At 43.2% G+C, this 17,375-nt stretch overlaps 1 protein-coding gene across 1 annotated transcript; it reads left to right on the forward strand.

The window, feature by feature from the left end:
• The first annotated feature begins 63 nt into the window (after positions 1-63).
• LOC306916557 (uncharacterized protein) lies at positions 64-17,169 on the forward strand. The gene is made up of 19 exons (XM_079494470.1): positions 64-175; positions 271-326; positions 450-516; positions 613-767; positions 867-925; positions 2,201-2,297; positions 3,055-3,345; positions 4,027-4,323; positions 5,562-5,822; positions 6,495-6,815; positions 7,455-7,579; positions 8,066-8,249; positions 8,562-8,720; positions 10,162-10,352; positions 11,140-11,285; positions 12,876-13,133; positions 14,036-14,198; positions 15,383-15,521; positions 16,988-17,169. Coding segments are annotated over exons 1-19 (3,090 nt in total). The 5' UTR covers positions 64-173; the 3' UTR covers positions 17,107-17,169.
• Positions 17,170-17,375: the final 206 nt, after the last annotated feature.

A 17,375-nucleotide genomic window follows, 5' to 3' on the forward strand; every position in this document is an offset into this window, starting at 1 on the left:
TTTACTTAAGTAAAACATTTGAGTACTTTTTCCACCACTGCTTGACGCGCAATCGGATATTTACGCACAGGACGCACCGCACTGCACACCTGCAGCTCATCAGTCCATCATTACCTCCGTTCAGGCGAGACGGCGACGAGTCGACTGGAGTGTAGCTTTACATTTTTAAGAAAATGTGGGTCAAAATACTTCACATTGTGTCGCAAATTATAGCCCATTTCAACAGTGTTAATCGTAGCTAAACTTTTGTTTTGCTTTATTCGTTTTCAGGGACTATTTTGCGTCTTCATTCATGTTCATACTCTTGTCCTGCCTCATATCTGTTGGTGAGTAAGAATAACCCCTATTAAAACTTAAAATCTTTTTCATTCGTCATAATGTCATTGATGTGCTACTTTTAAGCCTTTTGATTCTGGAGTAATACAAATGTATACTTTCACAACAAACAGGTAGTTGCGACAATTTATTTTACTCCATGTGTTGGATGTTCAGAGGGACAAACAGTTCTTTCCATAGGTAGGCACCTCCTTAAATCTAACCACTTTTTGAACACGTGTGGCTATGTCTATAGCCTGTACTGTTGTCTGTTGAAATGTCTGCTGCTTTTTCCAGGTCAGATGGAAAGCTATTGTTGAACGACATTGCTCTGCAATCCATTTCAAAAGAGGGTATATTTACCTCTGTGACGGTGTCCCCAAATGTCAACAACTCGATTACCCTCAAATATCCACAAGTATATGACCTAACATGGACATTCGAAATCCAAAGTGAGTTATGTTCTTGTCTCTGTACATTTATATTCAGCCTGATTATCTGATCGTCTTTCTTTATACCAAATATTTACCAACTCAATCTCTCACACAAAGGTACACAGTCTGTTGCCGTCACTGGTAGTAAACGACCCGAAATTACTCCAAGCAACCAGGTATGTTCTTCAGCCAAGGTTCATGTTTTAGGTTATTAGAGAAAGTAAAAGATGAGTTATTTGTTTTTCATTTGCTGCTTTCTTTCGTTTTGTTTTTGACAGGGGGGGGGGCATTCGAACATGGGGCTAAAAGTATTGTTTTTCCACAATTTTATAGCGATTTATTATTTTATTATTTACTATAGTCCTGCTAGACCCCAGGAAATTAAATCTGGCCACAAAAGATCACAGGATCTACTGAATGTGAAGGGGTGACAAACTCACATGTTGAGCCATACAACACTGTATGGCATCCCATTCACAGGGTTACTGAGGTGTACCATTAAGTGCAGCAGCACTGATTAGCTACACCTGGCCTACGGAGCACCTGCTCCATGGATTACACCTCAGTAATGGCCACACCCAGGGCACCCCTCTGTGAATTCGTCTATAGTACCCATAGTACCCCCCCCCCCTATTCATGTCAGTGGAAGTTGCTCAGTGGCGTTTTGAAGCACCCTGAAGGACCGTCTACTTCCGCCTTTTTTTCGATTTGGGCACAAATTTGGTCCCCAAAATGCGGAAGTACAAACACGCTCAATGTTAAAGCCCAGCTGCACGGGGTTTCCTCGTCATACTTCCACGGGTCCGCCTGCAGTCCCTCTTACCGCTAGGGCTGAGCTCACACCTTTAATGCAATTCTCGTGCTCGTTGGATCAATGCTGTGTTGTGTCATGGCCGCCCAATGTATTTCCAATGGAGGTCACATGGTTTGACACAACATTGTGTTGTGTGAGGGGGAGGGGTGCATTCGCTGCGCCCCTCCCCCTCACACAACACAATGTTGTGTCAAACCATGTGACCTCCATTGGAAATACATTGGGCGGCCATGACACAACACAAAATGCATCCAACGAGCACAGAGCATTGCATTAACCGTGTGAGTGCACCCTAGGGCCCAACGCTTCAACGTTGGAAAGCCTCACTGGCCCCTTGATAGTACCCCCCCTTCACATTCAGTAGATCCTGTGATCTTTTGTGGCCAGATGTAATTTCCTGGGGTCTAGTAGGACTATAGAAATAATTTAAAAAAAAACGCTCTAAAATTGTATAAAAAAAGCTATATTTAGCCCCATGTTCGAACGAAAGAAAGCAGCAAATGAAAAACAATTAACTCATCTTTTACTTGCTCTAATAACAACCTAAAACATGAACCTTGGTTGAAAATAACTAAAGTTGTCCTTTAACACCCCCAACATTAGCTCTGTTAAAGATGTCTTGTCCAATCTCTCACAGGAGGCCATGGAGACGGTTACAGCCACCAACGAGGTGTTTGCCTGTGAAGATGGGACGCTATTCTTTCATCAGGATGAAAATCTGATTCTTGCCATTGGTGTGGTTAACTTGACTCTAGACACATTATGTAAATGATCTCAACCGTGGGTTTTGAACTTGTGAGTCCTATATAATATATTTTTGGCCAACCAAAAGACATCATCCCTGTATCTCTCCCGGTCTCTTTTTTTCTTTAAAAAAATATTTTTTATCCCACGATTTTGCAACCCATTTTTTCACCCAGTGTCAATGATTCTAATGTAATCCTGGGCGCTACACTTCCTCTGTCAACCGGGGGGGGGGGGGCAGGCAGGCAGCGGAATGACCTCATGCTTCCTTCTATGCATGAGGAGTCTAAGCTGGCTCTTTTCACCTGACGGGGGGGAATTTCCCTGGCCGGACGTAGCGCGTAGAAGGAACATGTTATTCCGACCAGTTCCTTTCCCCTCCCATCAGGCGCTGGCCAGGGGGAGGTAGTTTAGAGACCAGGATTACTACATGTTTTTTTTTGTGAGGGTACCTGCACCCTAGGGGACACGGGGAGAACATGTGAGGGTACCTACCCTATGGGGGACACGGGGAGAACATGTGAGGGTACCTACCCTATGGGGGACACGGGGAGAACATGTGAGGGTACCTACCCTATGGGGGACACGGGGAGAACATGTGAGGGTACCTACCCTATGGGGGACACGGGGAGAACATGTGAGGGTACCTACCCTATGGGGGACACGGGGAGAACATGTGAGGGTACCTACACGGGGAGAACATGCAAACTCCAGTCTTTTTTTTCCTGACGTTGCCATTTTTCCTAGGATACACCTTACATCATCCTGTCACGCTGGAGTCCAAGAGTCCCTCTGCGTTGTACATGTCCTGGGAGGAGAACGACCAGCCGTCCGACGCGGACCCCAACGGTAGCGCCGCTGGCACCCACGCCGTGACCCTCTACCACCCCAAGGGGAGTGCCTATACCAGCCTTAGTGACGACGCCGACGTCTCTGAAAATTACTATCATTTCACAGCCCTGGAGTCGTGCAAGTCCTACCTGGCCTGTGTGGAGAAAGCCGGCACTCATTTTTTCACATGCGTGTCCTCCGTCACAGGTATGGATGGAGGGGATGATCCTCACTAATTACTGTATATACAGTACTGTATGACCAGTGTTTTTTTTTTGTCGACTAAAACCAGTGGTGAGCGGGCGGTAGGGCTGTCCAGGGCGCTGCCCCGGTAGTTCAGACACCGCACGCACCGTTGCACGCCCCCCACATGCAATACAAATGAGCTTTATGCACACACGCAACGTCATTAAAATACAGCCCTACTAGTTAAAAAGTCCACAGCACACCACTGACTAAAACTAAGACGAAAAATGTTCGTCTACTACCTTTTTACACTTACGAAAACTAAATGGAAACTAAATAAACTAGGCTATGATGACTAAAACTAAGACTGAATGTAGTGACAATTTTGTCAACGGATAAAAACTAGACTAAAATGATATTTAGTCGACTAAAACTAGAATAACACTAAAACATTCCAGGTGACTAAAATGTGACTAAAACTAAATGAAAGCTATTCAAGAGACTACGACTAAAACTAAAATATAAATTTGCAGCCAAAATCAACGCTGGTACAGTATGGGACCTGTGTGTTCACTGGCAGTGGTAAATGACTGACTGCTTTGTAGACGTTTCTACAGCTGTGTACTGTCAATGGGTCAGTCTCACGGTGTATCTCGAGAAAAATGTTTGCCTTATTTCTGAGTTTGTTTGTTCCTCCCTCAGTGCCAGACAGCCCAAGAAACTTTCATATGACATCCTGGAACGACAGCAGCATAACGGTGGCCTGGGAGTTTCCCGAGAACAGCACGTTCTCCCTCTTCCTCGTCACCGCCTTCTTCCTCGACACCGCCGACCTGGTGGTGTCGGAGCAAGCTCTCTTGCACCGCGGGACCAGTTTGGTGTTCACCTTGTCTGGCCTCGACCCGTGCAGCAGAGTCACGTTTGGCCTGCAATCAGTGTGCGAAGTACTAGGGGCGGATTCCAGCTACAGTGAGATGGTCCTGATGGATGGGAACTCGGGTAAGCTTCACCGAAAGAGTGAAGAAGTAATATTCAAACTGTAGGCTACTGCAGAATGATTCCGAATAGAGCTTTTATTAGACCCATCATGCAGGCATGTTGCAAAAGAACCCAAATGCTCTCACGATGTAGACTGCGGTGGAAAATATGTCATGTGTTAACATGCATTCCATAAAACCTTACAATTTAGGCATTTAGCAGACGCTCTTAATCCAGAGCGATTTACATTAAGCAAGAACAAAAAGCATGGCAATACATAAAACACATACATACATAAAAACGTATGTGTATATACTGTACCTTCGGCTGCAGTTTTCCTCCCAGTGTGGAGGAAGAAGGCTTAGGATGTGTACTGTGACCTCTCCTCCTTTACATAAACTTATTGTTTTCTTTGTCTATTTAATTGTGTAAGTGATTCCAGTGGCGTACGATCGTGATGAAAGCACACCGTGAGATGCATGCAAATAGCCTACAGCTATCGTGGGACCGAGGGGTGTGTCTTAGCATGTAGATCGGCTACTTTCGCAACACTTAAACTCACTGCCAGACCGGGCAGGGAGGAGGAGGGTTAGGCTAGTTAATTGAAAATTGGATTGCCTCTTATTTTATTAATTTTTAATTATTTTTGGCTTCCATGGCGTCTGGGCCCGTCAATGTTTACAACCATTTTGGGAATCACACAGTGGCGTAATTTACTGTGAATGACAGCGGCTCGGTGGCTAGTGGCTCCCCCAGGTGTGCCTCACAGGACGTTGAGTGAATCAAAACAAGCACTCTTAAAAATTATTGGGTTTTCAGGTTAATGCTTGTCACATGAAGGCAATAGAATTGTGTTTGATTCAAGTTCGTTGACTGAGAGAAAACGCTATTGTTACTTCTACTGAATTAGTAGTTAATTTTCGCTAGAAACAGACATGTATCATATATGAGTGACTGACTGTCGCAAACGATACAGAGACACCTCCCTGACAATAATGCTGAGACAGCTTGTTTATTTTTGGACCACAATGCTTATAGTAGACGATATTAAGATCAAGTTATTCTCCATAGAGAAATTACTTTGTGAACCAGGGGAATCGAGGGGATGAGCGAGTGACGTCAGGACTTCGGCGCTCTGTAAATGTCACTGTATCCGAATCTTTATAGTGCAGGAATAAACTTGTTTTTATGCCGATTTTTAGATTAATCAGCTTCTGTCAGAAAACAAGTTTAAATTTGATTCCATCTTTGCCCTTCAGAACACTTCCATATCGAGGACCTACGTTTGCCATCGTATGGTCCTGACAACTACACCTTATCCTGGAAGGCAAAGAGCACGAACTCCTCCATATCCACCTCCTTCAGAGTTTACCACCAGGACGCTCCTCAGGGCTCCACACCGACCACCAACTTCACAGTGAAGGGTCTACAACCCTGCCAACGATACCTCGCGAGGGTGGAGGCCCTGTGTGGAGCAAATGATGCGCTTATGAGCGCCGAAACCTTGGCAGCCCATACAGGTATGGCACTGCATTAGAGCCGTGATTATCACCTGATTCATACTTGGTTGTGCGTGGGTGTTACACACTGAAAATGGCAACAGATACCACATCTTGAATCAGTTGTCATAATGTGTACTGTTTTGCACTGTACAATTTTCTATACATATGTTTAAGGGTTTGGTGATTAACCCATTTAGGCCCGACGTCGAAATAAAAAAAAATGTCTTGAAATACATATGTTTCTATATCGGTGGTGCTCAATATTTCATGTCAAGGACCCCAAAAATGATATGAAATTGGCCACCGACCCCCATCTGAAAATATGTTCTTCCCGGAACCCCTCGGAAGCAAAGATTTGAGTTAAAAACGTTCGCTATGAAAGTGTATATATATTCAAAGATTTGCGATAGATTTTCACGATTGAAAAAAAATAGCAGATCTACAAGCTCGTAGCACGATAATGCTTAAAACACCAAAAGGGGTTCTCGTCCAGAATGGGTTAAAACCAGGAAAAGGTAACACCTATGCCGTATCACTATATTACGATATCCAAAATCCCAGACCATATCGAGTCTCGTAGCGCAATATCGATATATCAACCCATAGCCCAGCACTGGTTCACAATTTGAAATGGTGTCTGACTGTAACTATTAATGTTTCACGCACATCTCTTTTTGTGATTTCTCCCAGGACCTTATCGCGTGTTAAACCTCACTTACAGCTCACAGAACTCTACCGTCTGGTGGATTTCTACGACCACAGACCCACCGTTGGAGCTGGGCTACTTGTATGAACTATCCTTTGACAACGACACCGCCATCAGCAGTGGGGTGGTCTCCGAGCCACCGCTGCATCTACCAGGGCTGGCAGATGGCATGGCGTATAAGCTTAACGTGTGGGCGGAATGTGACGGCCTGGGCTGGCAGTCGGACCCGGCCCTGTTGTGTTTTGTCGCGGTTAACGTGCCCGACAATCTCGATCTCGACTACGAGGATCGCACGGGACTCGGAGGTCAGTCTAATGTTGTATGTCCTTTTGAGAAGGAAAATTACATTTCTGAAACTATATATATATATATATATATATATATATATATTATATATATATATATACAGTATATATTATATATATATATATATATATATATATATATATATATATATACTTCAGTTCACACAAGGCATTGTGAGCTAGATCTGTTATTTTTGCTATTCATCACACAACAAAGTATACTGTATATTACTAGGACTCTTAAAGGAGAATTCCATGCTAGAAGGCTTTCTTACCTTTATTTGTAGTCGTTACGTCCCCACCAAAGAGGTCCAGGTGTTATTTTGTGCAAAAGTGCATTATTGGCTATTTCCCCTAATATAAGCCCTCAATGGGGGTTGGGTTTTCGTGCTAATTCGCTCCATCGAAATAAGTAGTAAAGTGCGCCGCTTGGGATACTATTTACATTATGAAGAGAGGATATATACAAAACCCTCTTTGGTGGACGTAACAACTACAAATAAAGGTAAGAAAGCCTTCTAGTATGGAATTCTCCTTAAGTGTAACGTTTATTTCTAATACAAATGTGATGACGGGTAGTAGTCATGTCATTCATTTATAATATACCTAATTTAGTTCTCCATTTTATTGTTTCTGCAGCATTTCCGTTTGGCGGCCCCTCGGGACAATTTCTACAGATGATTGTGCCGTGGTCACTGGCGGAGACTCTACGGGACACTTTGTCGGAGCCAAGAGCCGCAATGGAGAAGATTGTGAAAGAGAAAGTGAGACCAAAGCCAGGTTTCTTTTTAAAAACTGTTACATTTCAGGAAATTTAGAAAAAGGACCTTTATTCCAATGGAGCCAATGTAGTTATAATTCCGTCCCTTTGCTCTTAATACTTTTCACTGGTTTAAAGGCTTTTAAAACCCATTGACAGACATGAACCCGTTCAAACTGGTGTGCCCATTTTGGGCATGTCACTATAGGCAAAGATCTTCTCACAAATAAAATACAGATACAAAATGTTCAAAAGTAGAAAATGAATTATCTCTGCTATGAGCTTGCAGATCGTATATTTGAGATCGGGGACCTGGGTTCAGAGGAGTGCACTTTTCTAGTTTGTTATATAATGGTGCATATGTGTAGTGATTCGTGGTGTGATTTTAAGCGGCTGCTAACTTGACCAGGTCTCTTATAAAAGAGTTTATTTTTTTATCTCAATGGTTTTTTTTTTGTATAAAGTAGATCATTTTCTTTGTGTCCTATAGCTTGATGGGCTGTTGGAACCACCAGCCAGGGCGCACATCATTGACTTTGCACCCCATGATGGAGAGACCAACATCATATTTGCATCAGATGGAGACTCACCCATAGAAGATCAGCTGGACTACATTGACTACAAAGTGCAATGGCCCAACATCAAAGTCAGAGAGGGGATTATATACTGGACTGGTAATGCTTCATTATTTTATTTTCTCTACTGTACAGTAGTAGGCAATTTGTTTTTATTGCCTACTTAAAAATAATAATAAAAGGATTCACTCCACTACATTTCAAAGACAAATATTGTACTTTTTGACATCACTACATTTCTAGGAAGAAACCCCCGGAATCCTCTGTAACGCATTGAGATTGTAGATCGACTATCGTCACCATTAAATGACTACATTTGTGTCGACAAACCTTTTTTTTGTCAGTTTTAGTCGACGAAATGAACACTGATTGATTGATACTATCATTAAAGTCTGTCTTTTCTTTTCTCAGGTCCAGATGAGTGTGCTCTGTCCAGCCACCGCTGCCCCCCCAGTTCTCTGTGCATCAACACCCTGGGCTCCTACACGTGTGTGTGTCACCATGGATACTATAACGTGGGGCCTGTCCTCCTGCCTCCAGTAGTCTTGGCTGAGCGTCCCGTTTGCAACGGTATAGTGGTGCTCTACATCAGGGGTTCTCAATCTTTTTGGCCGGGGACCCCCGGAAATGCTTTGGCAACGTCTCGGGACCCCCGCCCCGCCCCCTCCCGACCCCCAATATAAATTGACTGCTACAATAACCTTAATAATAGAGACAATACACCATAAATAAATACTGAAACCATAATCATTAGGGAAGGTGTATGCATGTACTATGTGTACTATATGTAAACTCTTCATTTCCACTTTACAGCAAAAAAAGAAATAATAATAATAATTTGGCGACCCCTCAAAATAATTTGGCGACCCCTCGAGGGGTCGCGACCCACGGGTTGAGAACCCCTGCTCTACATCAGTGGTTCCCAAACGTCTTCATGTCAAGGACCCCCAAATTGACACTAATTAGCCTGCAGACCCCCTGTTTGAAAAGATATGTCAGGGACCCCCCCCCGTGAGAGAAGATTCTTAGTGTTCTAGCAGTGATTCTCAACCCGTTTAATTTCAAGGCCCCCCCCCCCGGTTCCATTTGTCCACTCAGAGTTACAGTCCCATAAGGGTCCATTTGGTTCCAAACTATCATTTAGCTGGGGACCCCCTGGAACTCCCTCAAGGACCCCACGGTAGATCCCCGCCGGCCTCATGGTGGTGCTATATCGCAACACAGGCTAGAAGGTCCTGCCATTATAATGTAACCCACTTACTGAATGTCAAGACTCGGGTTTTCTTCAGAATATGTCTAAACCTTATTTACTATGACACTGGCATATTTGGAGACCAACTAGTACTAGTGGTTATCAAATGTTTTATTTGCAAGGACCTACCTTAACTCTGAGAGTGTACAAATGGAACCAAATGGACCCATAAGGGTCCATTTGGTTCCATTTGAACAGTCTGAGTTACAGACCTGTTGTTGGTCATTCAAGGTTAGCTCTTTATTGTGTTTCTGGTAATATTCTTGTACACTCATTTGTATGTCCGTGGCAAAAAATAATAATTTTGACATATGTCCACTATAAACCAGAATGGCAATGACCCCGACCGGTAGGCCATTAGTGACGATATAATTATGATCGTAGATTACATACAATGAGCTGTTGACAAAAAGAAAATAAGTTAAAACTCGAATAGGAAATCTGCATCTTATTCTCATCCTCATGCAACCCAGAGTGGTGTAAACCACTCCTACAACTGGCTTTGTTAGTTTACGTGTCTGTCTGTTCGTACCAAAAAATGAGCATGGTTGCTATGGTCACCCAGTTCACACGGGTGTGATTTCATTACAAAAAATGTACCCGTGTCTGTTCGTACCAAGAAATTAGCATGGTGCATTGTGATTGGCCGGAAGGAGACATTACGTCACTGACATTACGTCAGTGACCACAGCTGATCAGGCTATATAAGACCTTGCACCACTCAGTTCACACGGGTGTGATTTTGCTTTTTTTGTACAGAGCGGGGCCTTTTCAGCCAGCATCTGAACAAATTCCTCGCCAGCGGTATAGCAAAGCCCTACCTGATGGAGCAACTAGGAGGCAACGTCACGGCGGTGCTAAATGACGGCCGGTGCACTGTGAACGAGACGGACACGTTCTTCTACTTCCGCATTCCACGCAAATACTTGGCATGTGGCACCAAGAGGATGGTGAGTCTTAAATACTCTCGATAGAAATGTGCCAGACTCCTCCAGAGATGTGTGCGTGTCATTGAAATTCTGACTTTGTACTGTACAAAGTACTCGGTTCAGATTAAAGTAGCTATAAGCAATATGTCAAAATTGAATGACCTTTTACATTTTTTGGTATTCAGACAGCCAGAGCCAGCAATGGGTAAAACGCTCCCAATTTTTTTTTGTCTCTGACACATCTAGGGTCCACAATCTGCATTCAAAGATGTTCCTAGAAGCTTTGTCATTGGTCGAAAAAAACCTGGTCGCAATGACTAACCAATCAGGAAGTAGACACGGCAAATCGACCGATGACAAAGCTTCTAGGAAAATCTTTGAATGCAGATTACTGCTTTTTGGATTGCCTGCTAAAATCTGTCTACATTGTATTGATTGTTTTTCTACTTCAAATGCCTGCTTAAGTTTTAATGTTGTTGTTTATATTGCATTGTTTGCTCTCTTGTTTTTCTTTTAACCTGTACAGAATTGTGGTTGACCTGGTCATGATGTGACTATATAAATAAAGTTGAGTTGAGATTATGGCCCCTAGATGTGTCACAGAAACTAATTGTTTTTGTGAGCGTTTTACCCATTGCTGGCTGTCTGAATACCAAAAAAGTTTTACCCATTGCTGGCTGTCTGAATACCAAAAAAGTTTTACCCATTGCTGGCTGTCTGAATACCAAAAAAGTCGTTAAAATTGACATTATTGCTTATAGCAGCATTAAATAACCCAATGCGTGACAAGGTTTGTCTGTCTGTTTAGGCGAACGAAACGCACACGGAGTACCGGGTCACTATGTCGGTGACCTTGAGCAAAGCAACAACCATCGTCCGACGTGAACACAAGATCGTGTGGAAGTTTGTCTATCCTCGCAAGGCAAAGGCCCTGACCAGCCTGCAGCCACAGTGGTGAGACTAGTGAAGTAACTGAGATAACAGAGAGAGGAGACTGCTTTTCTCTCCCTATATAGCACGCACACAAACAAACAAAGACTGGAGGAGAAAGAAGTCGGAGGCAGACAGGCAGATGAATGATGGTTCCGGAGTTCCATTTATTTGCAGAGTACAAAATACAGATCAGCCATGAGCCCTCTCTTTGTCTTGGTTTCAATAAATGGTCGATTCAACACTCCGAGGAAACCTCTCTCTCTGCCTGTTTTTCATCTTCATCTGATGCTTTGATGACATGGTTTTTTTTAAGTGGTGCAACCACTTCCTTAAGTGACTATGTGTGTGGCTGGGTGGGTGGCTGGGTATGAGCACGAAAACAGCATGGTTGGTTTTCACCACCTGTGCGCAACCGAACACACACACACAAACACACACGCATATATTAACTGTATATATGGTGATTTCGGGTGTGCCTGTACAGTGACAGTACAGTACAGTAGAGGGACCCCCACACGGTACTCTGTCATTTCTCAACCGTTTCGGACGTGGGGCGGCTCGCCGGAATCGGGCCGGCACCCTGGGTGCGTTCCTGTGGGTCTGGAACCCCCCCCTCCCCCCTGGACCCCCACACGGAGTTGCACCACTTACTTCACACGGGTGTGATTTTTACTACTTTGCCTGGTAGTTTAGAGAACATTATTTCATCTATAGTTTGGTTGGTCAGTGTAGAAAATACACAACACTAGTCTTTGTAATGTCGCTTGATTTGCACGATTTCAGGCAGATGTTTATATTATAATTCGTTGCTGTCGGGAGGAAACCTCATAACTCCATCCAAGTGCTACTGAACACCCTTTACGTCTGTGTTTCGAAAATATTGAACCAATGGAAAGTAGTAAAAAGTGCTTTGGACAAAACCTGTTAACTCCATTGGACCCTCAAACTGTCTGCTAAAGCAACTAACTCCACCACCTCTCCCCCTCTCACGGAAGTAATTGACAATATATAGAGTTACAACACCAACTTTGATGAGGCTGTATTGCTTTGTTTTTAGGTTTGTCTTAATTTCCTGAACAATTTATATTTTTCATTTCCTGAAAAAGGTTTCCTCCCGACGGCAGAGATAAAATGTATGCTTTTGATAAATGTGTGTGTGGTTTAAGTTAGATTAACAGGTAACACAACGTTTTGTAATTTCATGTCATTAGTTTTTGGTTATTTGAAGACAGCAACTTCTTCTGTATCACTGCAATCTATCGCTGTAGATTGCATTGAAACAGAATTGCTCTCTTTCTGATTAACAGTTTCATATACCGTGTGTTGAATATGACAAAGAGCACACATCATTTTCAGTTTTAAACTCTTGTTCTGAAGCCGCGTAGTTCGGAAATTATCTGCAAATGAGGCCATTGAGGTGAGGTTTTAACCTAGCCTGGCGCGGCCAGACTCATAGTGAGGGTTCACTGATGTTTCCTCCCCGCATATGCGGGGAAGAATCTTCAGTGAATCCCCGCTATGAGGCTGGCCAAGCCAGGCTAGTTTTAAACATGGAATTCCTATGAAGGTCTTGAAATTGATACTTAATCCCACCCCCGTCTGTCATTCTAGGTTAAACATCTATTCGGTAGTGGTGTTCAACTCATCGCAGGTGCTGCGCTTGTCCCTGGACCTGTACGCCGACTTGGCCTACTCATGGCAGTATCACAGTGCCACAGAACTCTATAAGGAAGAAATACTGTTCTTCGAGTTGGCGGTAGACGTTAATGACACCTTTGCTTCGGATGTCACCATGGAGGTGGTGTCGTGTTGGACCACAGACGTCCCGGACCCCGAGAACCCGGAACCAGGTGTAATCCTCCTTGATGGGTAACACTAGTGTTGTTTTTGGCAGCAAATTTAGATTTTAGTTTTGGTCATAGTCTCTTGAATAGTTTTCATTTAGTTTTAGTCACATCTTAGTCACCTGGAATGTTTTAGACTGAATATAAGATTTTGGTCGACTAAATCTACAGGTGATTTAGTCGACTAAAATGTAGCCTATTTTGGCGGGCCTTGATTGATGCCGTCGTAATGACTGTTTTTACACTTGCTGAAAATAGCAGATCTACAAGCTCACAACACGTCGCAGCGTGACGTGTTGTGAGCTTGTAGATCTGCTATTTTCAGCATGCAACCAAGTGTAAAATGACTTGTACTTGATCTCTTGTCCACTAGTCCCCTCCTAACATTTTAGTCTTTTTTATTTGTTGACAATTGTCAATATATTTAGTCTTAGTTTTAGTCATCATACCTTAGTTTTCATTAAGTTTCCATTTAGTTTTCGTCAGTGGAAAAGGGTAGTCGACGAACATTTTTCGTTTTAGTCGACGGAAACAACACTGATGGGTGAGGCGGTCATTTAGCACAGTGGTTCTCAACCTTTTGCATTGCAAGGACCACCGGTTTGATATAAAGACACTGGCAGATACAAAATATACATATTAGCACAGCTACACAGCATATTTGTATCTTTGTAGCTGAAGTTGAAACCACCTTTTTTCACTTGAGCCCCTGCCCCTCTAATTGTCTGCACGCCACTGCTGACTTCCATTGAAAAAGAATGGTAGCCTGTATCTTTGTAGCTGCCAGTGTGAACGCAGCATTAGGCCACAGACTCCCATTTGATATTTTATATATTTTTTTGTTTTTCAAAAGTAAATACTTATTTTGTGTACAATGAATTGGATTGGGAACCAATATCGACTGACTGTGCCTATGTGTCCCTATAGATGCCCTATTGACCCCACTTTCCATTGGCTCACTCCAAATGGCCTGAGCCAGTCGACCAGGTTTTCCATGGAAATGTTCTGGATGGACATGAGTAATGGCAGTAAGGACATTTACGTCCACTGCCTGGCCCGGATATGTGGACATGATGAAGATTGCACCACGGTAAACCAAAGTGCTTTCTTTTTTTTCTTTTACATTTTTATCCCACGATTTTGCAAGACTGACCTCATGCTTCCTTCTATGCATGAGGAGTCCAAGCTGCTTCTTTTCACCTGACGGGGGAATTTCCCTGGCCGGACGTAGCGTGTGGAAGGAACACGTTATTCCGACCAGTTCCTTTCCCCTCCATCAGGCGCCCCGACTGACCAGGGGGAGGTAGTTTAGAGACCAGGATTACTGCATGTTTTTGTGAGGGTACCTGCCCTAGGGGACACAGGGAGGACATGTGGGGGTACCTACCCTAGGGGACATGGGGAAAACATGCAAACTCCACACAGAAAGGCCCTTTCGCCAACCCCGCCTCGGGTATGGGCACTGACGTGGAGGAGGGAACACGCCGCCGGCACCCACCGCGTCCCCAGCGGGAATCGAACCCAGGACCTTCTAGCTGTGAGGCACTACCGACTGTGCCACCGTGCCCCCAACCAAAGTGCTTTCTGTCACGTCAAGGACCCACAATTTATGTATTTGGCCCTGGGTCAATTTTGAATTTTGTGGTAAAACATTTAACTCATTCCCCGCCTAGGGCGAGATTGGACGAGATGAATTAATGATCACAGATAGATGAATTAATGATCACAGATCGCCTTGGACGAGATAAGTGTTTATACTGTTTAATAAGGATTTTTACCAGCTTTTGGCGTCACCGTCACCAGGCAACCGCGTCGGCGACATGATCGGTTATTTTCCATCAACTGGTCCCCGGCTAGCGTGTATCCAAAAAACTATTTGTATTGGAATTGAGCTACGATTGAGGTGATCATACAAAACATCCATGTTTTTGGAGTTAAGTAAAAAAAAAAATTGTGGGGCCGTTTCCAGCACTTATGATGAAAACAAAAGTATGTGCCCTGTGCCCCGGACATGATTCCGTGTTCCCAGAAGTGCATCAATTTTAGTGGTGCTTCAAATAGGAGCTGTGCGACCTGAAAACCGTGGCACTCTGAGCCAATAGTGCCATCTAGTGGCGGCAGGGAAGGAGTAGTACTTTTGTCCAAATATGTTGCCAGAGCCTAGACCCCAGGTGGAGAAATGCCTTATAGAATCTATGGTTGTTTGAGGATTGCTAACGTGCTCATTTTTGTTTCCGTTCTCATAAATGGATCACTTTCTTGTCTGTCTTGTAGGACTGCAGCACCGACAGCAGCCAGGAGGCCAGGAGAAGGAGGTCTCTGAGCGAGAGGGACGTCCATAGTGAACGAGAAACCGTTGTGTCAGTGGGACCTCTGTCACTCGTGGGAAAACCACATGTCCAGCCATCTAGCTGTGAGTCCATAACATTTGGGGCAATAGTTTCTCTCTTCCAGAAGGTGTCATGAAGAATAGCAAAAAATGGCAGATCTACAAGCTCACAACGCTTTGCAATGTGGCACCTTATAGATGTGCCATATGTCACATGTTTTGTTTTCTTAAACACTAGCATGACTGAAGTAAAATCAGACACAAGTAGCATGTGCTTAAATTCATATTTAGAAAATGTTTCAGATGTCAAAAATGTCTGAGATGATAGAATGGTGATGGATGATGATGGTCATGGAAGGGGAACCTTCTAAAAGCTTCATGGGCAAAGAATTAACCTCAAAATCTAAAAAAAAAAAACAGTCAAAATGACCTGACATGCTAGTGTATTTTCTTTTTTCAATAATCAAATTGATTAGTTTAACTGTTGCACCTCTCAAGATGTTATAACTACAAAGTTGTACCAGCACATAACAGTGACGATAGAATGAGAGCTGTCCTTGAAGTGAAGATTTGATCAGATCAGGATCCAGGATTTAATTTCTAAAACAAATGGTCAGAAATGGCAGATCTACAAGCTCACAATGTGTCTATTATAAAGGAGCTTTACATTTGCTTGCTGAGATTCCTTGGTAGTGTAAGTTCAGATATTAAAATATACAGTAGCTTGTTTTTATACTGTACTTAAAGGAGCATTCAGTGATTTGGGTGATTTGGCAAACCCCCCGGTCCACCCCGGTAACAAGATGTGCACATGCACGCACTACAGTGGGCACGCAACAGGCCAACAGCACACACACCAAGGCCCACCCCCGTTCGATCATGATTGGCGGAAGGCCCCCCTCTCTATTCTGATTGGATGAAGGCTTTGCCACCTAGACAAAAATGAAACGGTTTCATGAAAGGTTTTTTGACCCCCAGGGGTTAACTGGGGACAGGGAGGAACTCCTTATATGGTCAGCACACTCTATAGTAGGGAGGAAATCACTGAATATACCTTTAATCTATGTAATAGTGCATTTCTTGTGCAATGTGGATACTGCATGGTTTAAATTCTCAGTCGCCATGACTGATTTCAGTCATTTGATTTCCATAGGATCCAATTCTATGGAAGCATGTTGCTAGCTTGTAGATCGGCCATTTTCTGTAATCGGTTATTTTAAGATTAAAGGGTATTATCGAATATATTGGGATATGGATAGGCACTAATAAGCTATAAGCTTCCGCCTATTTTGTAATGTCTCTCTGAAAAAGGAAAAGATCGAAATGAACTATTCATTCATATTTGAAGTGGATTGAATAGAATGGATGTTCAGAAGCATCCTCCATAAACCATGGTGTCAGAAATTACCTAAAAGCGAAGCCTCAAACTGTGATTTCTTCAACCGTTTGGCTCTATGTATAGCAGCAGCATCGGTACAGTAGGTTTAGAATGAGTTTATTCCATGATACTGAATGAATTATAATATATATTAATGCTTCTTTCCTTGCAGGGACAGAGAATGCAGAGATGATTGCTGCTGTGGTGGGACCAGTAGGCTTCTTGCTGTTGCTTGGTGTGAGTGCCACTAAAGCAATAATGACTTATTATGAGAAGCTAAGGCTTCAATAAAATGACTTGCACAAAATATGTATTTGTGTGTGAATCAATTAAAGTTTTTTTTAATGTTTTGTAGAATGCCTTGGATTTGTTTCATTTGTAATAGTGTCGCACGATTCTTGCTCAAACGTGAATATCAATTTTCCTCAAGTGATTCTCACACTATTCTATTTCCCCCCCCCCCATGAAAATACTTATTGTCAGACATTGGTCTGTAGTTGCTGAACATTACTACATTCAAAATGTGTCACCTGAAGCCAACTACTAAACGGACAACATCA

The sequence above is a fragment of the Electrona antarctica genome, assembly GCF_951216825.1.
Source record: "Electrona antarctica genome assembly, chromosome: 23".
NCBI classification, from domain to species: Eukaryota; Metazoa; Chordata; class Actinopteri; order Myctophiformes; family Myctophidae; genus Electrona; species Electrona antarctica.

What these genes read in the sequence shown, in the direction of transcription:
- LOC306916557 (XM_079494470.1), top strand. An exon ending in AAATTACTCCAAGCAACCAG is followed by an intron (nt 926 to 2,200) that starts GTATGTTCTTCA and finishes AATCTCTCACAG; the next exon opens with GAGGCCATGGAGACGGTTAC. An exon ending in AACCTTGGCAGCCCATACAG is followed by an intron (nt 5,823 to 6,494) that starts GTATGGCACTGC and finishes GATTTCTCCCAG; the next exon opens with GACCTTATCGCGTGTTAAAC.